The sequence below is a fragment of the Heloderma suspectum genome, chromosome 6, assembly GCF_057233095.1.
Source record: "Heloderma suspectum isolate Gila_16-S chromosome 6, 16-S_ref, whole genome shotgun sequence".
Taxonomy (NCBI): Eukaryota; Metazoa; Chordata; class Lepidosauria; order Squamata; family Helodermatidae; genus Heloderma; species Heloderma suspectum.
The window spans coordinates 125,121,746-125,148,925 of NC_139463.1; the positions used below are offsets into that span (position 1 = coordinate 125,121,746).

Sequence of the window (27,180 nt, forward strand, 5' to 3'; positions counted from 1 at the left end):
GGACAGATACTGAAGCTGAAGCTCAAATATTTTGGCCACCTAATGTGGAGAGAAAACTCCCTGGAAAAGACCCTGATGCTGGGAAAGATCAAAGGCAAAAGGAGAAGGGGACGGCAGAAGATGAGATGGCTAGATAGCATCCCCGATTCAATGAACATGGACTTCAGCACGCTCCGGGAGAGAGCGGAGGACAGGAAGGCCTGGCGTGCTATGGTCCATGGGGTCACGAAGAGTCGGACACGACTGAACAACAACAACAAAATATACCCCTTAATATAGTAACATCTCTCAGCGGTTTACATACAAACCTGGAATGTACATGGAAGTATTTTAGCCTCCCAAGCCAGGCACTTTGACTTTCTTAATGTGTGTGTGTGTGTGTGTGTGTGTGTGTGTATCTGTACGGACACTCCTGCACATGCTCAGAGGCACTACTGCCAACAGATAGATTTCAGAGAGGGGACCACCCAAGTGAATATGTACTGCATAAGCGATTCAGGATCTGGGCCCCCTAAAATCAGCAAGCAAGATAGGGCTGACGTCACTTGGCCTCCTCCCTGGCTCACCTTCAGGGTGGTGAAGTAGCTGAGGGTCTCGTGTTCGTAAACCAGGGGGTCTAAGGCTCTCATGAGGAGGATGATCGTCAAGAGGCACCCTGGGGAGAGAGAAAGTGACAAAGGGAGACTCTTCTGGGTTGTTAGGAAAAGGCTGGTTTTGCTTTCTTGGAGTTGCTGGGAAGACTACTGAAAAAATGCACTACCTCTCTCAAAAATATATACACTGTGTTATTATGAAATGCAAATGATAAACAATTAAGAACCTGAGAATGTAAATAAGTAAAAAGTAGTAATTGTCTTAAAGGGAAGATGCAGGTTCATGATGAATTCTGAGTAACTGGCATAAAAAAATAATGGTCAAGTTGACCTGGATGATATCCAAAGGGAAAATGCTGAGTTAAAGCCCTGCCACTTGGGCCAAAGAGTTATTTGAGTAATGAGCAGGTGTGAGACTGTATTATTTAAAAATGAAAGTAATTTTAATTGACAAATTTTGAGTAAGGAGTTATCTTCTCAAAGGCATAATTCAAAATGGATCATTTCTAGCCCGAAAGGTGCACGTGTAAGACTTTTTTATATGTTCTAATTGTTTAGGAATGTTTAATAACAATGAGATAATTAAGACGGTGAGCTCTATTTTATGGGGCAGTAATTAATATTAGCTGTGAGGTAATTTCTACACAAAAAGGTATAAATATGTGCTGATTTTAGAATGCGGGAGCTTCTTCTTAGACGCTACCAGGCCTGTGTACCTGTTAGCTGAACAGCCTATTCAGTGTTGAATGGAGAACTTAGTACTTAGAGATCTCTCCTTTTTAAGCTACTAGAACTAGAAGTCTAAGAACAAGAAATGCATAAGAAATTCTATTCCCTGTTAAGTTGTTAACATCTAAGAATCTTTAGCAAAGCCCTGTTTAACAACAAAAATGTTTTATGTCACTTCATGCAAGTTATATTTTAATGTGATGTTACAAGTATATTTCTCATTAAAAATGGATTAAAAATAGATTTCTCCTTTACGAATTTTTGTTCTGATATTGAATCCACCTAAAACAATTTTTGGTGTATGCTTGGTTTGAAGTATACTGATCAGCTACGGGTAGTTAACTGGAAGCCAAAGGGTTCCTAAATACCGGAACTATAGTTTGAAAACATTCAGCAAAGGCCAAATCTGTAACAAGACTCAACGCCCAGCCTTCACAAGGACTAGAATATCGGTGCCACAGAAAAGCTGAGTTTAGTGACCTGTATATATGCTGCAAATTAATTTGCATGTTTGCTTAATGGGCATGATTTATCATGCTTCTGCTAGGAGGGGCAAAGGATTTTAGACTCCTCCTTCTCCTCTACTGGTTTCAGCTACTGGGGCTTCACTAGATGTTGCTCTGAAGCCAATTGCCACAAGGAGGATTCGTTTAAATATATAAAGTTGCTTGTCCTTAAGGTTGTGGTGATAAGCTTGAGAGAGTGTGCACATGATATCTGGTGAAACCCCTGTAGCTGAATTTCACTAGATGTTGCACTCTCAAACCTGTCATCACAGCCTTAAGGACTAGCAGCTTGATTTTTTAAAAAAGTTTATTTCAACTGAGATTCTTAGGATGCTGAATTCTGTACCCAGCATTCATGTATGCAGCGTGACTGTGCAACACGCTCGTAGCTCCGAGGGTAATCTCTGAGAACATCAGCCTCAAAGTCCTGGTTCTTATGCCATTCCTGGAGCAGAGGATACAACCCCCAGGGGAAGTCTGCCTTGGCAGAGTGCGATTGTGGACACACAGAATAAGCGCCTGCCGGTGGCACAGCGGTAAATGCTGAGGTGCAGGGGCTCACCATGCCATAGCCACGCCTCCAAGGAGAGGCCCCAAATGCAGGCCGCTGTATTAGTCCATCTCTCTGTGTGTGTACATATCATGTATGCCTCTTGTCAGTCTTTCGTCCAGCGAATGACCCTTCATGACCCATTTGAGACCAAGCCACCGCAAACGACTTTGCGTTAGCCGGGATAGCTCGCGCCAATACATTGTTGCTGGGAAAACCTATTTTCTCCGCAGCTACCATGAGGATCGCAGATGTCGGCAACCCTGCTCATCAAAGTGTCCCGGTGCTTCGACCCTGTGAGCCCTGACTCCACTACCCCACTGCCGCCTGCACCCTGCCCGCTCCCCCATTTCAGTTGTGCAGCCTGGGGACTTACACTTGTTGTCAGGTTCCAGGGCCTGCAGTTCCTTGCAGGATTCCAGTTCAGACTGGAGCACAGTCGACTTCTCGATGGAGAGCTCACACCTGGGGCAGGAGAATGGAGAGGGGAAGAGCCAGGCAATCAGGTGGACGGCAAACTCTTGGAAAAGTGTGCGTGTATGCGTGTGTGTGAGAGAGAGAGAGACAGAGAGAGAGACCAAATGAACAGCCTCCACTTAGCTGCCAATCCTCGAACAAAGGCCCGGGAGAGGGAGAGAAGTTTGTGGCAGTTATGTGCTACTGGGAAACAAATTTTACCATTAGCATTCCCAGCTCCTGGCTTGGTTAAAGCCTGTGTCTGAACTAGGGATGTTATGGGTTTGGTAAAACCTGTCCCGTCTGCATTTCGTGCATTCTCAGGTGCCTTTCGTTCCGTCATCTGCTCATTGGCAGAACTGGATTTTTTCCCATTTCCTGAATTTGCACCAATTTGTACTGGCAAAACTGCACAAATCCCCCCAAATGAGCATTGTCATGCTTTAGCCTACGAGGAAAATGAGCATTTGGGGCTGTTTTTTACAAAAATTTTACGTATTTTTCTACAGCTGAAGTTGCATAGGATTCTGTAAACTAAAAAAAGCAGTCTGCAAGTCCGCAGAATCCATGCAACTTGGGAAAAGCTGATCCGCTGTGGAATCTTTGGGTCAGATTCACAGAAATCTGAACTAATTTGATTCCGTTGCGGATTTCTCCAACATCCCTAGTCTGAACAGCATCATGAAGCTCACACACATACACACACCCTATGCATGGAAAGCTAGCGTGCCAGACTGAGGAAGCTAGGCTAGAACCTTTCTCCCTGACATGCTAGCTTTCTATGTGCAGGTAATGTGTGAGAGTATGGAGGAGCATTCATGGATGGGTGCCTTCACCTGCAGTCTGAAATGGTACAGCACGGATGTGGGTTGAGCCCCTCAAACCAGACACTGGCTGACCCCCTCCAATTAGAGCGCATCCAGAGGAGGACGACCAGGCTGGTGAAGGGCCTGGAAAATGGCCCGAAGAGCTGAGTATGTTTAGCCTGGAGAAGCTTAAGGGGAGACGTGATAGTGCTCTTCAAATGTCTGAAAGGCTGTCTTGCAGAGGATGGAGCAGACTCATTCTCTTTTGCTCCCGAGGGCAGGACTAGTTTAGAACCAACAGGTGGAAATTGCAAGGAAGCAGATTTTGGCTAACCATCCGCATGAACTTCCTAATGCTGCAAGGTGATCAACAGTGGAACAGGCCAACTCCAGAGGTGGTTGGCTCTCGTTCACCAGAGGCATTTAAGCAGAGGCATCAGGGATGCTGCAATTGCACCAAGAAGAGGGCTGGAGTAGATGACCTCCCAGACCCTTCCAAGTGTAACATTCTATGTTTTTATGATTAAGAACGAGACTATGGCATTGGAGACTGGTGACTCTGATGTCAGTGGGCTGTACATCTGCTCCGGGTTTCAGTCGGAACCAGCCAGAGCTCTAAAGGAGCTATCCAAGGTGCTTCCGCACCATGGATAGCTCCTTTAGAGCTCTGGCTGGTTCCGACTGAAACCTGGAGCAGATTCACTGCCCCACTGACATCGGAGCCACCAGCCTCCGCTGCCCTATGGTGTCCCATGCAATGAGGTCCTCCACAGTCTGGATCACACCCAGGAGGGCGCGAGGAAATAGAGGGGCCAAGGACGAAGGGGCCAACCGGCCTGATCAACTCTGGGTGAATTCTGGATATGCGTAAGAGATAGGGATGGGGAGGGATGGCAGAGAACTCCCTGCCCTAGACACTTAAAAAAAAGCCTATTCTATCTCTAGCCCTGCTATTACACAGGGCTCCCTTGAGATCACCCATCCAGGCTCTGCAGCCACTCAGCTTCAATTATGCCGCAGCATCAGTTGCTGAAATCCCCCCCTCGACCCCTTTTCTGAACCCTCGGGTGACGGGGCACTAGGCCTGTGATGGTACAGGGCACCCCGACCGTGGTGAACCCACAGTTCGTGGAAGAGATCACACGGAGGTTCGCTTGCCATGACCCAGCTGAGCCTCGGCTGGGCCCTTTTCACTTAGATGATTCAGCTAAAACGCGGCACTTCCTGGGCTCACTCTTAGGAAACATCCTTCCCTCCCACCACCCGGGAAAGGGTGCGCACAGCATTCGTGCTTTGTGGCTCCAGCCGGCCCTCACTTCCCCATCTCTGACAGCCACGCCACGTTTCAGAGGAAAATGTATTGCTAACCGTCACGGCTCTTGGTCAACCCTGATGGCGCAAGATGACTCAGGGCCCCGGGGAAGAGTGGCTGGGAACCGAATCCTGGATGGCGTTTTACTCAAAAGTAAGTCCCCCCGAGTTCACAAGGGCTGCTTCCTGGTTAAAAGCACGTGCAGGAATGCGGCCTTTAGACAGCTGACATCTTCCTGCAGGGGATCTGGTCCCAAGACAGACCTTGCCACAGCCAAGAATTGTGCAACGCCCCTTTCCCTAAATAACCAGAACAGAGGCCAGCTAGCAGGGAACAATGCCAGGAGGGTGTTGAGCAGGATCCACACCCTGGAGTCATAATCTAGGGGGCATAGCAGAATTAGAGCCACGCTATTATTATTAGAGAAGTTTTACGCGGAGCCCTTCCAGTTTGCGAAGTGCTTTGTGGTCTCCATGTTGCTTATCCTCGGAGCTCTGTGATGTAGGCCACTGTTATTCCCGTTTTACAGATGGGAAACTGAGGGCGACAGAGAGCATGACATGACCCACAAGCCACCTGGGGAATTCAGGCCTGGACTTGAACCCATGCCTCCCAAACCCAAGCGGAGCTTTCTAGCCAGCAGCACCCACCATCCACACACTGCCTCTTGCCGTCGCCACATATGTCTGAAGGCCTTGACCACAAACCATGAAGTGGTGGTAGACAACTGGTGGCCCACCAGTCCAAATCTGGCCCATGGGTCAGTTGGCTCACAGGTCCTTTCTTGCAGGTAAGAAGCCGTTTAGGTCTAGCCTCACATCGTTCCACGCCTGGCCTCGGGAAGGAGAGGAAATGGGGAATTTCGGTGTTAACCAACTTAAGGCTGAACGATGAGCGCGCTGGCGGTAGCCAGCGGGTAAGGAGGAGGAGGACAGATGGTTTTGGTCCTCCCTGCCAGCCTCTGCCTTAGATTCTGCCCCCCTCTCCACGCCCATTGCTGACCACAGTCAACAATAAGAATACAAGAATGGAGAGAAGAGCTTTATTGAGCCAGACCAAAGACTGGTGATGCCCACTGTTCTGTCTCCAATGCCAGTTACCCAGGTGTCCCCAGAAGCTGCCAAGCTGGTAACGAGGAAGTGTAGTCTAATGGTTAGAGGGTTGAGTGGAAGCTTTTTATTTTTTTTTTAAATCTAGTTTTATTCTGTTTAAAACTTTTTAATGTTTTGATATTAGGGTTTGTTACCTTATTGCATTTTACAGTTTTAAGTCCTGGTTTCTGAACCGCCCAGAGAGCTTTGGCTATTGGGCAGCAAATGTAATAAACAAACTAACAAACACACCTTGGGCCAGCCACTGTCTCTCCGCCTAACCTACCTTGCAAGGTTGTTGGGAGGATAAAATGAGGGAAAAGAGCCTGGTGCGCTACCTTGAACACCTTGGAGGAAGGGTGGGTGGAGGGGGAGAAATATAAATGTAATCAATAAACAGCCATTCCCAGGTGTTTGCTCACAGGAACCTGGTATTCAGAGCACGATTAGAACAGAGACTTTGTTCCAAGCAATCATGGCTAGCAGCCATTCACAGGTTTGTCCTCTGTGGATTTGTTTAATCCAGCTTTCCCAGATGTGTTGGACACATAACATAAGTCCCATAATTCTCAGCCCAAATTCATTCCATGCCTGGGAATGATGGGAATTGCAGTCCAACACAACTGGAGAGCACATCTGGAAGTTGGGGAAAGCTGGTTTAGGGCACAATCCTATGCATGTTTAGACAGAAAAAAGTCCTAAAACTCCCAGAGTTTTAGGAAATTGTAGGACTTTTTTGTGCCTAAACATGCATAAGATTGTGCCTTAATCCCTTATTTCTAGAAGTTGCCTAAGCTAGTAGCCATCGTCATGCCCCACAGCAAAGAACATGCCACAGGGGAGCGTTCTTCCAAGATTCTTCTCTGTGTCAGCAAGCCCTTCCCACATAGGCCTTGTCCAGATGGGGCCTCCAACCATCTCTTCCCCTTTCTCACCTGAACACTTGTTCCTCGGTGACCGAATCTTGGCTCCAACAATCCTTGTGTCCTGTGAGGGCACAGAAGGGAGAGGAGTTGAGCTGAGGGGGTGAGGAAGCAGAGGACGGCAAGAAGGAAGCGGGGAAGGGGTAGGCAGGGGGAGAGGCTGGCGTTACCTTTGAACAGGACGCACTCCTTCTGGGCTGGCCCCTTGGCCCAGAGGACCCGGAAAGTGTGCTGGGGCCAGTGGTCGTTAAGGGCCGAAGCCGGCAAGTCGCACAGCTGGGAGAGTCCAAGATTTAAGGGAAATTGAAACTGCTGGAAGAGGACGGCGCGCCTGCCGGTTTCCTCACAAAAGACCACGGGCTCCTGACTCCCATAGCCCCTTCCTCAAATTTAAGCCAACCATTTCCCTGCTTACCAGAGCTGGCGCTAAAAGACAAAATGCTTAGGCTCTCATCCGTCTTTCCCCTCAGCGCTGGTCCTGAGCCACCTCAAAACCTGTTTTCATTGCTACAGTTCAGGGAAATAACAGAGGACCTCTAAGCGTGTACTCAGAGTACTAAGCATGTACTTTGAGTAGTTCCTGAGTACACATTCACATCTGTGTCTACAGAAAGTGGTGGATTCCCCTTCGCTGCTGGTTTTTAAACGGAGGCTGACTGGCTCTCCTATCAGGGATGCTACAGCAGTGGGGCTGGACTATATTCTGAATTTTTCAATATAGGGATCCTTATCCCACCCTTCTAAGACCTATGCACCACACAGAGCAGCTTACAAAAATTTTAGAATGTTAGTCCAATATGGAATTGTATATTCTATACAAACGCATACGAAATATAAAAACAGAGTAAAAGACCACAGATTTCAAAAAACAGCTTTAAACAAAGCATCAGCACTTAGCAGGCAAAAGCCCGCTGGAATAAAAAGTCTCCAGCAGCTGGTGGAAGAGAGTCAGAGAGGGAGCTGCCGGCATGTCACAGAACATGGTGCTCCATGATAATGGTGCAACCACTAAAAAGGTCCTATCTCTCATCACATGGATTGTGCCTCCACCCTAGGTGGGACCAGGAGGCAGCCCCCCCCTTGATGTTAGGGAGCAGGCAGGTTGGTATGGGAGGTGGTGATCCCTCAGCCATCCTGGAGTCCAGCCAGTTAGGGCCTTACGAGGCCACTGCCAACACTCTGACTTGTGCCCAGAGCAACGGGGCAGCCAGCGCAGATGCTGCAGGACAGCTGCGCCTGTCATCCTGGCTGTGGCATTCTGGGCCAAGCGCAGCTTGCGAAGACTCTTCAAAGGCAGGGTGTGTTGTAGCAGATGACTTTTGCCGGGCCAGCAGGACTCTCTGATGGGTTGTTGGGAAAGGCTTCCGGGCCAGCAGACATGCCTTCCAATGATGGCTGTGCCCAACACAACACACTGGAGGAATTGCTCACTGCCTCCCACTCACGTGACTCTGAGCACTCAAAACTCAATGTCCTCGACGTTGCTGCTTGCCCGATCATTTTCTGCTCGTCGTTTTGATCATATTGCTCCTTGGCACCATTGTCTTCACTGGCTTCCCCTCCTCTTCACTCTTCTTCTTGTATTGACGTTTCAGTCCCTCCATGGCCTCACTCCTCTCTCGTCTTCTCTCTCTGCTCCTCCTTAGATCCCTCACTTGACTGCTGGCCATCTTTCTGTTCAAACCAAGCTCAGCCCCTCCGTTCCCTGCCTGCATCCCTCCCTTTCCCCACGGCACTCTCCGTTGCTGGAGCCCCCTTCCCCCTGACCTCCGACTCTCTGCCTTTGCCTTCTCATTGAAGCGCCTCTCTAACACCTCTCCGCCCTGGCTTTGCCCACATGGCCCTTTTAATTTCCTTTCCCATCCAGCCCAACGTCCTTTGCCTGAGATCAGCCTCCCGCAGGCTGGTGCCCTCCAGATGTGCTGGACTACAGCTCCCATCATTCCCAGCCAGCATGGCTGTTGGGAGTTGTGGTCCAACACATCTGGAAGACACCAACTTTGGGGAGGCCTTGGAGTGTAAGCCTGCAGGCAGGGCCCGTCTTGTTTTTACTTTCTGTATGCAGCGTAGACATTTTACACACATATATGTAGCAAACAAGTCCCTCTTCCCTCCCCAAAAAGCCACTTGTCCCCACATCCCTTTCCATGCACTAAATTCTCCTTCCAAAACCTGGGAACTAGTACCAAGCATCCTGTGCCACAATAACTCCAATTCCCATCCACTGAATTTGCCCTCCCCAAAATAAGAATCCGGGATGTTCCTGGAATCTGGGATGTTTCCAGTCCCCTCTGCACGGCACCTTCTTGGTGCACAGGGTCTGTAGGATACCCACATAAATCCAGGCCTGTTCCTTCCATCCGGCGTGCGCCAACGGGCCACCAGCGGGGACTCGTCTCCAAACACGATCAGATCGTGAGAGGCCGGAGCCACCTGAAAACAAGAGAAGGAAGGTGCTTGGAGCGGGCGCCAGGTTCCAGAACGGCCCCCCGCCCTCCTGTCCTTCCAGGACTCACCGCCACAGGGTGAGAGAAGGCGACCGCTAACGAGTGGTCCTCTCTGCTGACGTAGACGCAGCGAATCGTTGGTTCTGGGTCAGCTGAGGAGGCAGCGGCCGAGAAAAGAGGCCCAAATAGTGGAAAATGATTTCAGGCAGGGGCCCAGACTCAGGCCAAATCTGGCCCGCCTGTGGTCCCAATCTGGCCCAGATGGCCGCGCCCCCTTCCTCTGACCCCCACCCCCTTCTCCTGACTGCCAATTGTGCGGTTTCCTGGCTGTCGTGCACCCCCGCCCTTTTTAAAAGGTTGAAATTCCTCTCCTACGGCTTAGTTACTGACAGCAAGAGCTTGAAGCTAATATACGCTGGTATTCTTGGTGTTCTGGCCACACCCCTTTTGCCACTGGCCCCGCCCACCCCTGGAATGCGGCCCCCGGGAGCGTCTCTGAAGTGGAATTCGGCCCTCAGGCAAAAGAGGTTCAACACCCTGGTTTCAGTCAGGCTCTGCTGATTCAGACCCATCAAGTCCAGCACCCTACTTCCCACCATCCACACCCAGATGCTTCCAGGAAGCTCAAACGCAGGACTGGGAGTCAAAACCCTGCCCCCCCTCCAGGTTTGGTCCTTAAAGGCACTCCCAGGCGTCAAAGAGAAGACCTGGAGAGCCTCCTGGGAATATGGTCCACAGAGGGCCTTCTCCCCTGGCCCTCTCCCCTAAAGGTTGCTTCTTCAGCCCGTACCTCTGCCCAGGAGCCAGCGATGATAGAACCAGGCACTCTGGTCATTCGGGTCAGTGAAGAAGGCGCTCTGCACCAGCTCCAGCTCTGGGAAGGAGAAGGCAGGGTCAAGAGCAGGGCCGGCACTCGGCCACCTTACAGCAGGGGAGGGGAACGTTTTTGCCCCAAGGGCCGCACTGGCACCCGGGAAGCATGTCGGCGGGCCTATGTGCCAGCAACCCTCCACTCTCTCTACACAGATGGCCCCGCCTGTGTGTGCAAAGATGGAACCACAGAATATGGCATTAGGCACAGACCCCAGAAGTCGAAGAATCCCCGTTTGCATGTGGAAGAGGGGAAAAAGCATCAAATTTCTAGCCGGTCAGGATTCCCTTTTGCCCTGCCAAGAACTCCAACAGCCAAATCAACACTCGGACAAGAGGTGGCATTTCCAAGGCTTTAATTCCATTACCCTAATGAGGCGCACAGATGTAAATTGCTAGAGACTCACAGACTACAAAGGAAAAGGCTTCAAGGAGTTCAAAGGGGAGCTACGAAAGTTGGTCTCCGTTTGGGAAAAAGGCGGCAAATGCTCTTAACTTAAGGGGTGGGAGGGGAAGCTCTCCCCCTCTCCCGTGACACCTCTAGGCGCAGCTGTTGACGCCAAGCCAATCGGGCAGAGCGCCTAAGCTCAGCCCTTGCAATTTCCCGCTTCTGCCTGTGCCTGCGCCTTGTGTCTAAGAGTTGAGGTTGTCCCTCCCTTGCCTCCCCCTGTTCGCTGTCACTCACAGGGAAGTGTGAAGGGAGGGCCTCTCCATCCGACTGTGCCTCTGAAGCCTGGGAAAGTTCCTCCCCACGTGTTGCAGCTCTTCCTCAGAATCTGAACTGCTCTGACACTCTATATGCTCAGAGGCAACCCTGACATAGCCCTTATGAAGGTTAACACACATGGACCGGCCTGGTCCATTAATTAATAATGTTTTGATACTGATGTTTTATTATGTGCTTGTTATGAAATTGTTCTGACTTTTCTTTCATGTGTTTCTTTTATGCTGCATTGTGAACCGCTCTAAGCATAATGTGTGGAAAAGTGGCATACTGGCTGAGGATGATGGAAATTGCAGTCGAAAACATCTGGAGAACACCAGAGTGAAGAAGGCTGCTCTACACATTATGGCGTGTGGTTTAGGTACATTGGGGCCTAGATTTGTCCTGGGATTAAACCTCCCTCTAAGAAAGAAATGGAAGTGAGCCACAAAAGCTACTTCACAAACAACAACACCCTATTTACCAGGGCAGTCTAGAAAGTTTGTTGTGCACTTCAAGGATAATGCAAACTATTCCTGCAGGAGATGTGCAAAGTTCACCACTTGGGGTCAAGAGTCTGGTTTTGCTTTACTGGACTTGCTGGGAAGACTACTGAAAAAATGCGAATCCACCTCTCTTAAAACAATATGTCTTATTATGAAATGCAAATGCCAAATGTTCAATGATAAACAATTAAGAATTTGAAAATGTAAATAAGGAAAAAGTAGTAATTGTATTGAAGGGAAGATGACAATGAATTCTGAGTAACTGGCATAAAAAAATAATGGTCAAGTTGACCTGGATGGTATCCAAAGGGAAAATGCTGAGTTAAAGCCCTGCCACTTGGGCCGAAGAGTTATTTGAGTAATGAGCAGGTGTGAGACCGTATTATTCCAGGTCAAAAGCGTACTGAAAGTTTTCGCTGACCAATTAATGAGCAAAAGATATTGTGTATGGTATACACATCAAAAAGCTTGATATATAGATGTCTAGAAAAATGTATGTACTTGCATTTAATTGGTAAACTTTGAATAAAGAGTTATCATCCCAAAGGTACAATTCAAAATTGATTTTATCCAGTCAGAAAGGTGTACATGTAAGCCTTTTTAGTATGTTCTAAATTTTAGGAATGTTAAGAATAATGAGATAATTAAGACTGTGACCCCCTAATTTATGGGACAGTAGATGATATTAGCTAAGAGGTGATTTCTACAGAAAAAGGTAAAAATATGTGTTAATTTTAGAATGCGAGAGCTTCTTCTTAGAAGCTGACCAGGCCTATGTACCTGTCAGCTGAATAGCCTATTCAGTGCTGAATGGGGGAACTTGGTATTTAGAATGAGATCTCACCTTTTTAAGCTATTAAGACTAGAAGTCTAAGAACAAGAAACGTTTAGGAAAGCTATTAAGATCTAAGAATGTTTAGCAAAGCTCTTTAATAATGGTTTTATGTCATTTTATGCAAGTTATATTTTGATGTGATGCTACAAGTACATTTCTAATAAAAATGAAAAATGGATCAAACAGGTTTTTCTTTTCCTAATTCTTGTTAGTACAAAACTGAACCCACCTAAAACAATTTTGGTGTATGCTTTGTTTGAAGTGCATTGATCAACTACGGGTAAGTTACCTGGCAGCCAAAAGCTTTCTAAATACTGGAACCATAGATTGAAAACACTCAGCAAACACCAAATCCGTAACAAGTTACGCTGGATGCTTTTTTATAACGTAACTTTCTGGATTGTTTCACAGCACCTTTTCTGGGAAGTTCACCGCGTCTGCATTAGAAGTGAGGGAACAGCTTCCCTTACCTTATAAACAGGGCTGCAACAATACCGAAACTTCAAATAACAGAAACCACCCAAAGACTCAGCATTTTGTTGGCTCATGACAAAGCCAAAACCACTCGGCGCACGGTGGCTTGGCTTTTGTCCATCTCTTACTCCTTCGCTGAAGACAATGTGAAAGGCCAGCCAAAAGGTAAGGAGTGGAGAAGCAGGTTCAGAATTCAACCTGAATGGTCTGGGGAATTTAGACAATCTCTCTGCACAAGATGAAGATTAATTCCATGCCTCTGAGAAGCTGAGGGCAGGATACATAGTTCTTAAACCCCCTGCCCTTTATCCTCATAACAACTCTGTGAGGAAGTTAGAATGAGAGAGAGAGAGAGAGTGTTTTAATCTCATCCAGCAAGCTTCGTGGTTGAGCAAGAAGAGAAACCGGGGTCTTTTCCGTCCTTCTCCAACCAGTACACCCCACTGTCTCTCAGTGGATCCTTCCCATCCTCTTCCCCTGAACACATCAGAGGTGGACATGACTGGAGACATGTAAACAAACAAACCCAAATAAACCCAGATCCAGTGTTAAAAACAAAGAGATGGTCGTCTCCCCACCCACCATGTTTGAGAGTCTCAACTTTTAAAAAATATACATTATTTATATACGGTGCCATCGATGCACATGGGGCTTTAGGGAGTTTCAGAAGCAAAATAAGTCAGTTCCTGTCTGCAAGGAATGTACAGTCTAAATTTCAACAGCAGAGAAGACAAAAGAGGACAGGAGAGACCAGGGAAACGGGGATGAATGGAGGAAATGCAGTTGTGTGTGCTTCGGTCAGGTTGCAGCTAGTCCCTGTCCTTTCCCCTGGTTCCACCCCCTTTCCCTTGACCACAGACCGTTCCCAGCTTATGAACTGTTTTTTTCCCCATTCTAAAAGGTTGCAATGCCTCTCCTAAGGCTTAATGACTGGCAGGAAGAGCATTGAGTCAAAAGTTGGCATTGAGTTGGCATTTTTGCCCTCCCCCCTTTGCCTCTGGCCACAACTGGAATGTGTCCCTCTCCCTCGAGAGAGAAACGGAACTTGACGCTCGGGCTGAAAGAGGCTCGACACCGCTGGATTAGGAGGAACGGTCAAGCCGAAGGCCTCTTGGAAAAGAAGGCCTTTCAGGAGAGATCTCAAGGGAGAGGGGAGGAGGCAGCATGCTCCAGCGGATGCCGCTTGAGGCACCAGAGGCAGCAGGAGTAGCTGGGTGGGTTTAGGCCACGGAGGAGCATAGGGCTGTAGAAGTGAAGCCCAAGCGTGGTGATATGTCAGCCATAAGGAGAGAAAGCCATTTTTCGCATGACCGAGGTCCACCGATTCCTATGCTGGCATTGGGAAGGACGTTATCCATCAGGTCAGGCTGTCCGAGGACACCAAAGGGGGTTTCATGACCCCCAGCCCTTAGGCCGCCCAATGCACAGCTGAGGATGCTAATGAGGGGGAGAGACAGGTGACTTCCCCAGGGGCAGGACGGTGCCTCATTCAGAGCCCTCCCGGCCAGAAGACACAACCCTGCCATGGTCCTCCAGCTGAGAGAATGGGCCCCCAGCAGAACCTCCACAATCCCCACCCTTCAACAATCCACTGAGCTTCTCCGGCTTCAGTTGGCTTTAGTTCCCTGCTGAGACAACATCCTCCTATTGTCCCAGTAAGAAAGAGCTCCAGCCAGCAAGACCCACTTGGAGCTATCCAAGGTCCTACTTTCTTCCTGCCTTGTTCTTACTAACAGCTTCCCCTGAGAGCCTCAAGGGACCACAGGACAGGACAGGGGTTTTCAGGGCCCTGCATGCAGCGGGCCTCAACTCTGAGTCGCTCAACTTAAAAAAAAAAGGTCACCATTCTTCTAAAGAGCCCTCTGGCTTGGACTTTCCCACAGGTGAGCTCCCTTAGCAAGTGGAAAACATGGAGAAACCTGTTCTTGGGAGGTGCGCAGGATCACGAGGTTCAATATGGGAGCTTGAAAAGTTGTCATGGAAGGAACCCTTTGTCCATCCAGGCTGTGCTTCAGTCCCAAGTGCCTAGCAGTATATTGCACATCACAAGCAAAGCATATGATGAAAGGAAGTGCACCAGGAGGCACAAAGCCGAATGGAGGCAGCTGGCTTATACCAGCTATTCATCCATCTAGCCTAGTATCGTTTACCCTGATTGGCTGTAGCTCTCCATGGTTTCAAGGAGAGAAGGGTCTTTTCTAGTTCTACTATTACAGCATTTCTTTAAAGTCAGCCTCCCCCAACCTGGGGCCCTTCAGATGTGTTGGACAACAACTCCCAGCATCATGGCTGGGGATGCTGGGAGTTGTAGTCCAACACTTCAGGAGGGCCCCAGGTTGCGGGAGGCTGACTTTAAGTGGAGGTGCTGCGGACTGAACCTGCGACCTCCTGCATGCAAAACAGGCTCTCTGCCTCTGAACGACAGCCCCTCCCAAAGCTTCACCCGAGGTGTGGCTATGCCACCGAGTTGCCCTCCGTTGCCCTGGGATGTGCGTGAAGATCGTTAACGGACAAAAATGGACAATATTGTCAGAATTGTTTGCCCTCCGTTTAAAATAAAAACAATTTATTTATTACATTTCTAATCCACCCAATAACTAATGCTCTAGGAACAACAACACAGAGATACAGACACACCCAATACGAAACTTTGGGCTGAGGGTAGCCAAAGTCTGTACAAAGCAAACTGGATAAATCCACCTATCTAAAACAAGCTGATTTTAGGACCTGTATCCATTAAGCTGGTTAAGCAAATAGCCGCCTCCCGCCCCCTGGGGCCCAAAAAGGATATCCTGTGGGATTTCTGTTTCTGCTGGGCGCCAGGGTGGGGGGCGGGAGGGAGAGAAGGAACTAAGCAGGACGCTTAAATCCTGCCCAGCTGACGCTCCACCCACGCCAGCTTCTGGAGATTTCACCAAAAATGGCTCCCATATTTTCAAGCCCACCTCTGCAATCTTAAAGACTAGAGATTTGCTTTCAGGGGGGAAAGGTTGTGCAAAAAGGAGCAAAATATTCCTTGCACTGCAGATGAGGTTCGGAGAGATGATTTGGGTGCAAAAAGAGCAAAATGCTCCCCGTGCTGCAGATGCGGTTCAGGGGTTTGTTTTGGGATGGGACAGAGTGGCACCAGGGACGACCGTGCCAAGCAGAGGGATTTGTCTGCCTGCTGTCTCTGAACTGTGAATGAGGAGAGGAGTGAGCCTGGCAAATGGGCTGAGGACAGAAGAAAATGATTGAATGCAGGGAGCTGTCTCTTTCCCGTCGGCCCTGTTCATGACATCTCTCTTCCCAAATCCTTCCTTGTCAGCCGCAGGGTGCTGCCTTTCAGGCAGGGCTTGCCCCAGGGCAGGTTCCCATGCCCCAGCCCCAGTCCTCTCGTATGAAGCCAGATAACCGGCAGTGGTGCAGGGACTCGCGCTGAACAAAGCAGCCAGCAGACAAAGGCGGCAAGGAGAAGCGAGGACACCGCTCCTTCCAGTGGCTGATTTCTTCCGAAATTCACCTGCCCAGGAGCAGGCCTGGGCCCACGGGGAAGAATCCCTGCTTAAGCCTTTACTCACTACAGAACTATTTCCCTCCCACCGCCTGGGCTTATGCACCTAGGATCCGAGAGAGAACAGCCGCTCTGAGTCATGGACCCCATGCACCCATACATGTGGGGTCTGGAGAGAGATTTCCAGAGACCTGGCTACCAACCCCACCTCCTTTAACCCTCTTCTTCTGGAGCTGGGTGCAGAACCACAGACTTGGGGCCCCAAGCCAGCCTGCCTGCAGTTTCAAACTGGCCCTCCAGGCCTCCCCAGATGCCCACCCCCTCTTCCCCTGGCCCCACCTCCTTTCCTCCAGCCACCAATCGTTTGGTAGTCTCCTGGCTTATGGGCAGTTTCCCCTTCCCCTTCTAAAAGGTTGAAACATCTCTCCTAAGGCTTAGCGACTAGCAGTAGGAACTTTGCTAAGACATGCTGAATTTTTTGGCCACGCCCCTTTGCCTTTGGCCCCACCCACCACTGGAATGTGGCCCCGGAGAGCCGCATTCCAAAATGGAATTTGGCCCCCGGGCTGAAAGAGATTCCACACGCTTGCTCTAAAGGGAGGGGCCTGGGTTTGGTGGTGGAGTCCTGGCTGTGCCCGCAGATGGTCCCAGGATCAATACCTGGCTTCTCCGGTTAAAACCATCTCAGAGAGGTGAGCTGGAAAGGGCATCTGTCAGAGTACTGGACTAGGCACGCCAACGGAGACTGGGCTGAAGTGGGCACATCTCAGTGTCCGAGCAGCTGCTTTGCCAGCGGAGGGTTCCAGATTCAGTCCCCGGTTAAAAGCATCTAAAGGAGCAGGTGAGGGGAGAGAGCATTGCACGGCCACTCCCAGCCAGCATTTACAATTCTGGGCTGGATGGACCCATGGCATAAGGCAGCTCTCGCATTCGCTGTTGAGCAGGGAAGAGAAGCCAGGAAATGGTCTCGCCGCTTGCCTTGAAACCCACCAGGACCACCAAGGGAGCTCAAAACACGAGGCACGTTTCCTTGGGGAAGGCATTGTGAGAATTCTCCCCCGTTGGTCCAAAGAACACCAGCCAGGAGGAGACTCTGAAGATTTGCTCCTGCCGAGAGGAAAAGACAGTGGAGGAGCCCCTGACCCTGAGCATGTTTATCTGGAAGGGAGTCCCACCTTCTTCCATGTCACTTAGGTAAAAAGGTAAAGGTGTCCCCAGCCAGTCGTGTCCGACTCCAGGGGGTGGCGCTCATCTCCATTTCTAAGCCAAAGAGCCAGCTCTGTCCGAAGACGCTTCCGTGGCCATGTGGCCGACACGACTGAACACCGAGGTGCACGGAACGCTGTTACCTTTCCCGCCGAAGCGGTAGCTATTTATCTACTTGCAATTTCTTGCTTTCGAACGGCTAGGTTGGCAGGAGCTGGGCCTGAAGATGGGAGCTCACTCCGTCACATGGCAGGGTCTCGAACTGCTGTCCTGCCGACCTTCCAGTCTGCAGTTCAGTGTCTTAACCACTAAGCCACCGCGGCCCCTCCATGTCACTTGTTGTTGTTCAGTCGTTCAGTCGTGTCCGACTCTTCGTGACCCCATGGACCATAGCACACCAGGCCTTCCTGTCCGGCGCTCTCTCCCGGAGCGTGCTCAAGTTCATATTCATTGCATCCGTGATGCTATCTAGCCATCTCATCCTCTGCCGTCCCCTTCTCCTTTTGCCTTCAGTCTTTCCCAGCATCAGGGTCTTTTCCAGAGAGTTTTCTCTTCGCATTAGGTGGCCAAAATATTGGAGCTTCAGCTTCATTATCTGTCCTTCCAATGAGCACTCAGGGTTGATTTCCTTTAGGATGGACTGATTTGACCTCCTTGTCACTTACTCCCTAGTAAATTCATTTAGGATTGTAGCCTAGGTGGGATACTGCCTTTCTCTTCCTTGCTGAATGGATTATTCTGTTCCTTCATTACTGAAGTTTCCTTAAAATTTAGGAAGTTGTATGCAGACCCTTCTTAGCGTACATGATCCTCTGCCTCTCTTGGCTGGATTCGCCCATCTCCTTCTGTCTCCACCCATTCTAGCCTCTCCTGAAGTCCCCCTCCCCAACCTTCCCACGTCAGCATCTCTAGCTTGAGCTAGTTGGGTTCGAGCAGGCCACGCCTTACACCTGCAGGACCTCCTAGAATGCCTCCTAAGAAGAGCTGTGGTGGATCAGACCAAGGGTCCATCTAGTCCAGCATTCTGTTCCCACAGTGGCCAACCAGATGCCCCAAGGGGAAGCTCAAGAGGAGGACATAAGCAGAGCAGCAGCCTCACACTCGTGTTTCTCAGCAACTGGCCTTGAGAGGCATCCTGCCTCCCACGTTGGAGGTCATCTCCTGCATAGGCCTCCCCAGTCTCTACGTTCTGAAAAGGAGGCCTTGCTTACCATATCCCGGCCTACACTTGGGCTATGCTGCGGGGGAGGGCCTTCTCAGTTGTGGCACCCACCATGTGGAATAATCTCCCCGTTGAGCTTAGGCAGGCTCTGAGTGTGGAGTATTTCTGCCACCAACACATCTGTTTGCCCAGAAATGTCCCTGTCCACTAGATACCTCAGATAGCTCTGGTTATTTTAATGAGAGGGTTATTGTTTTAATTATTATTTTTATTGCATTTTATGATTTTATCTTTGGAGGATTTATTTTTTTTAAATGAAAAGTGGTACAGAAATCCCTTGAATAAAAAATAAAAACATCTGTAGCCATCAGGACTAGTAGCCATTGATAGCCTTCCCCTCCATGAACTGGTCTGTTGTTGTTCAGTCGTTAAGTCGTGTCCGACTCTTCGTGACCCCATGGACCATAGCACGCCAGGCCTTCCTGTCCGGCGCTCTCTCCCGGAGCGTGCTCAAGTTCATATTCATTGCATCGGTGATGCTATCTAGCCATCTCATCGTCTGCCATCCCCTTCTCCTTTTGCCTTCAATCCTTCCCAGCATCAGGGTCTTTTCCAGAGAGTTTTCTCTTCGCATTAGGTGGCCAAAATATTTCAGCTTCAGTTTCAGTATCTGTCCTTCCAATGAGCACTCAGGGTTGATTTCCTTTAGGATGGACTGATTTGACCTCCTTGCAGTCCAGGGGACTCGTAAGAGTCTTCTCCAGCACCACAGTTCGAAAGCATCAATTCTTCGGCGCTCAGCCTTCCTTATAGTTCAGCTCTCACAGCCATACGTTGCTACTGGGAAAACCATAACTTTGATTATGCGGACCTTTGTCGGCAAGGTGACGTCTCTGCTTCTTACTATGCTGTCTAGGTTTGCCATAGCTTTCCTCCCAAGGAGCAAGCGTCTTTTAATTTCATGGCTACAGTCACCGTCTGCGGTGATCTTGGAGCCCAAGAAAGTAAAATCTGTCACTGCTGCCATTTCTTCCCCTTCTATATGCCAGGAAGTGATGGGGCCAGATGCCATGATCTTCGTTTTTTTAATGTTGAGTTTCAAACCAGCTTTTGCACTCTCCTCTTTCACCCTCAACAAGAGGCTCTTGAGATCCTCTTCGCTTTCTGCCATTAGGGTGGTATCGTCTGCGTATCTGAGGTTGTTGATAATTCTCCCAGCAATCTGAATTCCAACCTGTGATTCATCCAACCCGGCATTTCTCATGATGTACTCTGCATATAAGTTAAATAAGCAGGGCGATAATATGCAGCCTTGTCGTACACATTTCCCAATTTGGAACCAATCGGTTGTTCCATGTCTGGTTCTTACTGTTGCTTCTTGACCCTCGTACAGTTTTCTCAGGAGACAGGTAAGGTGGTCTGGTACTTCCATCTCTTTACGAATTTGCCACAGTTTGTTGTGATCCACACAATCAAAGGCTTTAGCGTAGTCAATGAAGCAGAAATAGACGTTTTTCTGGAATTCTCTTGCTTTCTCCATGATCCAGCGGATGTTGGCGATTTGATCTCTATTTCCTTTGCCTCTTCAGAACCCAGCTTGTACTTCCGGTAGTTCTCGGTTCGCATACTGCTGAAGCCTAGCTTGTAGGATTTTGAGCATAACCTTGCTGGCATGTGAAATGAGCGCAATTGTACGGTAGTTTGAGCACTCTTTGGCGTTGACCTTCTTTGGAATTGGAATGTAAACTGACCTTTTCCAGTCTTGTGGCCACCGCTGAGTGTTCCAAATTTGTTGGCATATTGAGTGCAGCACTTTAACAGCATCATCTTTTAGGATTTTAAATAGCTCAGCTGGAAGACTGTCATCTCCACTAGCTTTGTTGTTAGTAATGCTTCCTAAGGCCCACCTGACTTCACTCTCTAGGATGTCTGGCTCATGTTCAGTGACCGCACTATCATGGCTATCAGGGACATTCAGATCTTTCCTGTATAGTTCTTCTGTGTATTCTTTCCACCTCTTCTGAATCTCATCTGCTTCTGTTAGGTCCCTGCCTTCTTTGTCCTTTATCATGCCCATCTTTGCACAAAACGTTCCCTTGAAATCTCAGATTCTCTTGAAAAGATCTCTAGTCTTTCCCATTCTGTTGTTTTCCTTGATTTCTTTGCATTGTTCATTTAAGAAGGCCTCCTTGTCTCTCCTTGCTATTCTCTGGAACTCTGCATTCAGTTGGATGTATCTTCCCCTTTCTCCCTTGCTTTTCGCTTCCTTTCTTTCCTCAGCTACTTGTAAAGCCTCATCAGACAGCCACTTGGCTTTCTTGCATTTCTTTTTCTTTGGGATGGATTGAGTTGCTGCCTCCTGAACAATGTTACGGACCTCCGTCCATAGTTCCTCAGGCACTCTGTCTATCAGGTCTAATCCCTTAAAACTATTCCTCACCTCCACTGTATATTCATAAGGGATATGATTTAGGTCATACCTGAATGGTTTAGTGGTTTTCCCTACGTTCTTCAATTTAAGCTGAAATTTTGCAACAAGGAGCTCGTGATCTGAGCCACAGTCAGCTCCAGGTCTTGTTTTTACTGACTGTATAGAGCTTCTCCGTCTTTGGCTGCAAAGGACATAATCAATCTGATTTCGATATTGACCATCTGGTGATGTCCATGTGTAGAGTCGCCTTTTGTGCTGTTGGAAAAGAGTGTTTGCTATGATCAGCGTGTTCTCTTGGCAAAACTCTATTAGCCTTTGTCCTGCTTCATTTTGTACACCAAGGCCATGCTTGCCTGTTATCCCGGTGATTTCTTGACTTCCTACTTGAGCATTCCAATCCCCTATGACGAAAAGGACCTCTTTTTTTGGTGTTAGTTCTAGAAGGTGTTGTAGGTCTTCACAGAACCGATCAACCTCAGCTTCTTCGGCCTCGGTGGTTGGGGCATAGACTTGAATTACTGTGATGTTGAATTGTTAGCCTTAGATTCGTACTGAGATCGTTTTTGAGATTGTACCCCAGTACTGCTTTTCCCACCCTTTTATTGACTATGAGTGCTACTCCATTTCTTCTAAGTGATTCTTGCCCACAGTAGTAGATATAATCTAGTAGTAGATATAATGGTCACCTGAATTAAATTCGCCCATGCTTGTCCATTTTAGTTCGCTGATTCCCAAGGTGTCAATGTTCAATCTTGCCATCTCACGTTTGACAACCTCCAGCTTACCTTGATTCATTGATCTTACATTCCAGGTTCCTAAACAATATTGTTCTTTACAGCATCAGATTTTCTTTTCACCAGACACATCCACAGCTGAGTGTCCTTTCAGCTTTGGCCCAGCCGCTTCACTCTTTCTGGTGCTACTTGGAAATTCCCTCTGCTCTTCCCCAGTAGTATATTGGACACCTTCCGACCTGAGGGGCTCATCTTCCGGTGTCATATCTTTTAGCCTTGTGATACGTTCCATGGGGTTTTCTTGGCAAGAATACTGGAGTGGGTTGCCATTTCCTTCTCCAGTGGCCCACATTTTGTCCGAACTCTCCGCCATGACCTGTCCGTCTTGGGTGGCCCTGCATGGCATAGCTTATGGCTTCACTGAGTTAAACAAGCCCCTTCGCCACAACAAGGCAGTGATCCATGAATTGGTCTAATTTCCCTTTAAAGCCGGCCAAGCCGTCAGCCCTCACTACACCTTGTGGGAGTTAATTCCACAGCTTAACTGAAAGAACTCAGCAATACACCTCTCTTCGGTCCTTCAAATTCCCCTTGAAAACACACCTTTTACTGGGAAAGCTCTAGCCCAGCCCCTCAGTTCCCTTCCTCTATTGCAGCCTTCCCGCATCTGGTTCCCTCCAGATATACTGGATTACAACTCCCAGCATCCACCCAGGTTGAGGAAGTCTGCTTTGTGCAGACTTTGGACAACATTAGCATAGAATTTTACATTCCTGTTTATTTTTCCTTTTCGCACAGGGCAAACAGTTCTGAGGATATCGTCGGTTTTCATCTGTTAACAATCTTCATGCACACCCCAGGATAATGGAAGCTGACTTGGCGGCGAAGCCACGCCTTGGGTGAAGCTTTGGGAGGGACTGTCACTCTGAGGCAGAGTGCATGTTTTGCACGCAGAAGGTTGCTGGTTCTATCCCCAGCATCTCCACTTAAACCAGCCTCTCCCAACCTGTGCCCTGAATGTGTGTTGGACTACAATTCCCATCATCTGTCCTGCTGCAACGAAGCCCGAGTAAGTGTAACTGAGATGAGCGCATATTTTTCCTGTTTACCCTGGCCTCCGTTTCCCTCCCTCCTCTGTTGCCTCCCCTGTAGGCTCCTTGTGGCAGGGATCTGTCCTCTTATGTGGCTCCGGAACCGCTGGAGCATTCTAAGGCCTCCTGTGAGGTCTTGGCAAGGCACTTTGCGGATAAAATTGATCGGATTAGGAGTGTTATTCCATGCGCTGTGGATACAGTTAGTGAGCAAGAGGCGGCCTGTGGCAAACCGGTTTTGTGGGATCGGTTCCAGCTTCTTCCTCCTGATGAGGTGGACAAGGTGCTTTCATCTGTAAGGCCGACCACCTGCTTACTTGATCCTTGCCCATCTTGGCTCATTATGGGCTGCAGAGAGAGACTGGGTGAGGGGATCAGGGCGGTGTTGAACGCCTCCCCTGAGGAGGGAGTGATACCATCAGCCCTCAAGGAGGCAGTGATAAGACCGCTTTTAAAGAAGCCCTCCTTGGATCCCCAAGTTCTGAACAACTTTCGCCCAGCCTCGAATCTGCCATTTTTGGGCAAGGTGACTGAGCGGGTGGTGGCGATGCAGTTGAGGGCACACCCTCACACTTGAGGGCCGATTATCTAAATCCATTTCAGTCGGGCTTCAGGCCTGGGCATGGGACAGAAACGGCCTTGGTGGATGATATGAGGAGTGCTCTGGATAGGGGCGAATGCGCCTTCCTTGTTCTCCTCAACCTCTCAGCGGCTTTTCATACCGTTGACCACGGTATCCTCCTGGACCGCCTGGAGGGGTTGGGCATTGGAGACATTGTATTGCGGTGGTTCCGGTCCTTCCTCTCCGGCAAGTACCAGAGGGTTCTGGTCCTTCCTCTCCGGCAGGTACCAGAGCACTGGGAGAGGAGGTTTCGGACCCATGGCCGCTCACTTGTGGGGTGCCACAGGGTTCCATCCTCTCCCTGATGCTGTTTAACATCTATGTGAAGCCGCTGGGGGCTATCATCAGGAGATTTGGGATGCAGTGTCATCAATATGCGGATGACACACAGCTCTACCTCTCGTTCAAATCTTCACCAAGGTTGGCCGTAGAATCCCTGTCCAAATGTCTGGAGATGGTGAGTGGCTGGATGGGGAGGAATAAGCTGAAGCTGAACCCTGACAAGACCGAGGTACTTTTGGTGGGAGACAAGAGGGGGCTGGGGGATGTTGACCTGGTGCTGAATGGGGTACGGCTACCCTTGAAAAACCAGGTCCGCAGCCTGGGGGTCATTTTGGACTCCCAGCTGTCCATGGAGGCTCAGGTGTCAGCTGTGAGCCGGACAGCGCTGTACCAACTCCATCTGATACGGCGGCTGCGCCCCTTCCTTCCCGACCATCTGCTCCCATCGGTAGTACATGCCCTGGTCTCCTCTCGTTTAGACTACTGTAATGCGCTCTACGTGGGGTTACCCTTGAAGACGGTTCGGAAGCTGCAGCTGCTACAGAATGCGGCGGCTCGCCTGATTAAAGGCAGCCGCCGGCGAGATCACATCACTCCAGTGCTGAAGGAGTTGCACTGGTTACCAGTTGTTTTCCGGGCCAAATTCAAGGTGTTGGTTTTGACCTTTAAAACCCTATATGGTTCCGGCCCAGCCTATCTCAAGGAGTGTCTCTGGCAACACCAGACAGGCTGCTTAACAAGATCAGCCTCGGATGGCCTTCTCTCTGTCCCATCGGCCAGGACAGCTACGCTGGTGAGGAAGAGGGAGAGGGCCTTCTCTGTGGAGGCCCCCACTCTGTGGCACTCCCTTCCTAGGGAACTCCGCCATGCCACCTCTTTAATGAGCTTCCGCCGTGCATTAAAAACGTGGCTGTTCAGGCAGGCATTTGGGGTGGGCTAGGGTAATTTTAGAAGTGTGATGTTTTTAATGTTGAATTTTATTGTTTTAACTGTTTTGCTGTACATCGCCCAGAGTGGCTGGGTGACCAGCCAGATGGGCGATTAATTAATTAATTAAAACTTTGTAAACTGCCACGCACATGGATTGTGCCAAGAAGCGACACCACTCAATGCCTCTCTCCCCCTAAGAAGAGCCATGCTGGATCAGACCAAGGGTCCCACTAAACTGGACGTAAAATGAACATGACTTGCTTTTTAAACTTTTGTGAACTGCCCAGAGAGCTTCAGCTATTGGGCGGTATAGAAATAAAATAAATAAATAAACGTTGTTTCCTAAATTTAGCTCAAATAAACTTATGAAATTAGTTCTCCAGGGCAGGACAAAGTTTTCTGATCCATATTTTTTGGCAAACACACATCACTGGCCACTCTTATTTTTGTATATCAACATAAACATAGGAATGTGAGAAGAGCCCTAAAGCTGGATCAGACCAAGGGTCTGTCTAGTCCAGCATTCTGTTCTTGGCCAACCAGCTGCCTGTGGGAAACTCACAAGCAGGACATGAGTGCAGCAGCACCCTCCCACCCATGTTCCCCAGCAACTGGTGGAAGTGTGGGTCCCCTTTCAGACAGTGACCCACTCTATAGATCATTTAAAGTGACATCATCATTCATAAGGTTATGTATCTGAACCGCCCAGAGAGCTTTGGCTATGGGGTGGTATAGAAACGTAATAAATGAATAAATAAATCATAAATAAAATAATATCAACAGAACAACACTTAGCATCCCAAGTGGGGGTGTCTCCTGCCATCCCCCCTCCCCCAAATTGAGAAACACGGTGTCAGGGTTGGAACTGAGCCCACAGAGCCCCAAAGCAGCTCTGATTCTGAGGAGGAGCTACAACCCGTGGGAGAGGAGCCCGCTCGTCTCTCAGAGGCGCAGCTGCAGGGAGAGGCCCCCCTGCTCGCATTCCTGAGAGAGATAGTGACCCTGGCAGCGAAAAAGCGGTTGTTGCTAGATGCCAGGCACCAGAGCAGAGAGAGGCGCGAGGTGGAGGGCGCCGAGAGGAAGCACTCAGCCCGCTTGGTGCTATGGGAATGGCTGCGTCCCAATGCCCCACGGGTGAGGGCAGGAGCCTCCCCTCCTAGCCCAGAAGTTTCAGAGCTTTACCCGCCCTTCTCCAAACGGGGACCAACCACATACATGGAGCTTAGGTTACTCTGCTATGATACACTATGCAGTTCCTTGCTTAGTCGCTGGCAATTAGCATCTGAAAGAGGCATTAGGTTGTAAAGGAATAAAGCCTTGGAAAGAATCCCTTTTGTCTGCGTCTAGTTTTGGCAACTGGAGGGGACTTTAAGAGGCAGCTAGGGCGCTCCTGACACACGGAATCCTTCCAGATCAACAGCGGGAAACGCAGCTTGGTTAACCAACCAGGGATTCCCACCCAGCCTACAGCATCCATCCCCCCGCACCCATCCTTCCCCGGAGTGACAACCTTTCAGCAGGATTTCCTCTGTGATCCGGCCATGCTGCTGGGAATCGGGGTAGAGCTGTGGAAGGAGGAGGCTGCGATAGTGCCAGGAGGAGTAGTTGGAGAAGTTCCGGGTGATGAGGCTGTCGCTGAAGGCCAGCTCATCCTGGGGAGGGACCTGCGACCGCTGCACCACGAAACGCCGGTAGTCCCAGCAGTGAACTGCAGGGGGCAGCACGGAAAAAGAAGAGTGTGGGGGGTCAAAGGTCAGCCGGCCCAGTCATCTTTGTCCCCAAGGACCACTGAGCTTGGACAATTGCCTCATCCCACAGGCTCTGGGAACTCTGCCTGCTTTTGGGTCCCCCGCAGACTTTCACTAACTATTAGCATTAGGCAACTTTTTGGCATGGACAGGGTATCCGAGTTGCTCTTTAGCATGGATGGGGATCTTTCTTCCACAGGCCCCACCCCTTCTCCCCCAGCTCTGTGCAGGAAACTCTCGCTCTTATCTCCAGCCTCTGATCGGAGATAAGAGCTGGGATTTTCCCCAAGAAAGACAGCCTTCCTTCAGCACTGTGCATGGAAAGCGATCAGAGATAACAGCCAGTTCAAAGCATTCAGACTTTAAATACCCTGCTGGTTCTTTGAACGTTAAGTATCTTTGCATTGTAGAATTGAGCTCAGCTTTGCATGCTTGAAAGCTGTTGCGCTGGGGCTCACTTCTGAGCAGACAGGCATGGAGCTGGTTCCACGAATACACAGGTGGTACAAACCCTGCTCAAACAGTAAGGGCTAGAAGCTTGAGGCTGATGTGGTACCTTGCACAACTAAAATATGGAATTTAATGCCATGAGGTGGGGTGACGGCCATGAACTTAGATGGCTTTAAAAAGGGATTAGGCAAATTCAAAGAGGAGAGCTTCGTCAATGAGCATCAGTCATG

At 49.4% G+C, this 27,180-nt stretch overlaps 1 protein-coding gene across 4 annotated transcripts in view; it reads right to left on the bottom strand.

The window, feature by feature from the left end:
- RABGGTA (Rab geranylgeranyltransferase subunit alpha) overlaps nucleotides 1-27,180 on the bottom strand; it is a 34,837-nt gene that overhangs the window by 2,688 nt on the left and 4,969 nt on the right. For all 4 annotated transcript variants that reach the window (XM_084806598.1, XM_084806595.1, XM_084806596.1 and 1 more), the window contains exons 6-13: nucleotides 26,263-26,460; nucleotides 10,204-10,287; nucleotides 9,483-9,565; nucleotides 9,298-9,399; nucleotides 7,137-7,242; nucleotides 6,979-7,030; nucleotides 2,755-2,843; nucleotides 567-655 (exon numbers count right to left, since the gene is read on the bottom strand). In XM_084806598.1, coding sequence (XP_084662724.1) covers nucleotides 567-655; nucleotides 2,755-2,843; nucleotides 6,979-7,030; nucleotides 7,137-7,242; nucleotides 9,298-9,399; nucleotides 9,483-9,565; nucleotides 10,204-10,287; nucleotides 26,263-26,460 — 803 coding nt within the window. The remainder of the gene's footprint in view (nucleotides 1-566; nucleotides 656-2,754; nucleotides 2,844-6,978; nucleotides 7,031-7,136; nucleotides 7,243-9,297; nucleotides 9,400-9,482; nucleotides 9,566-10,203; nucleotides 10,288-26,262; nucleotides 26,461-27,180) is intronic.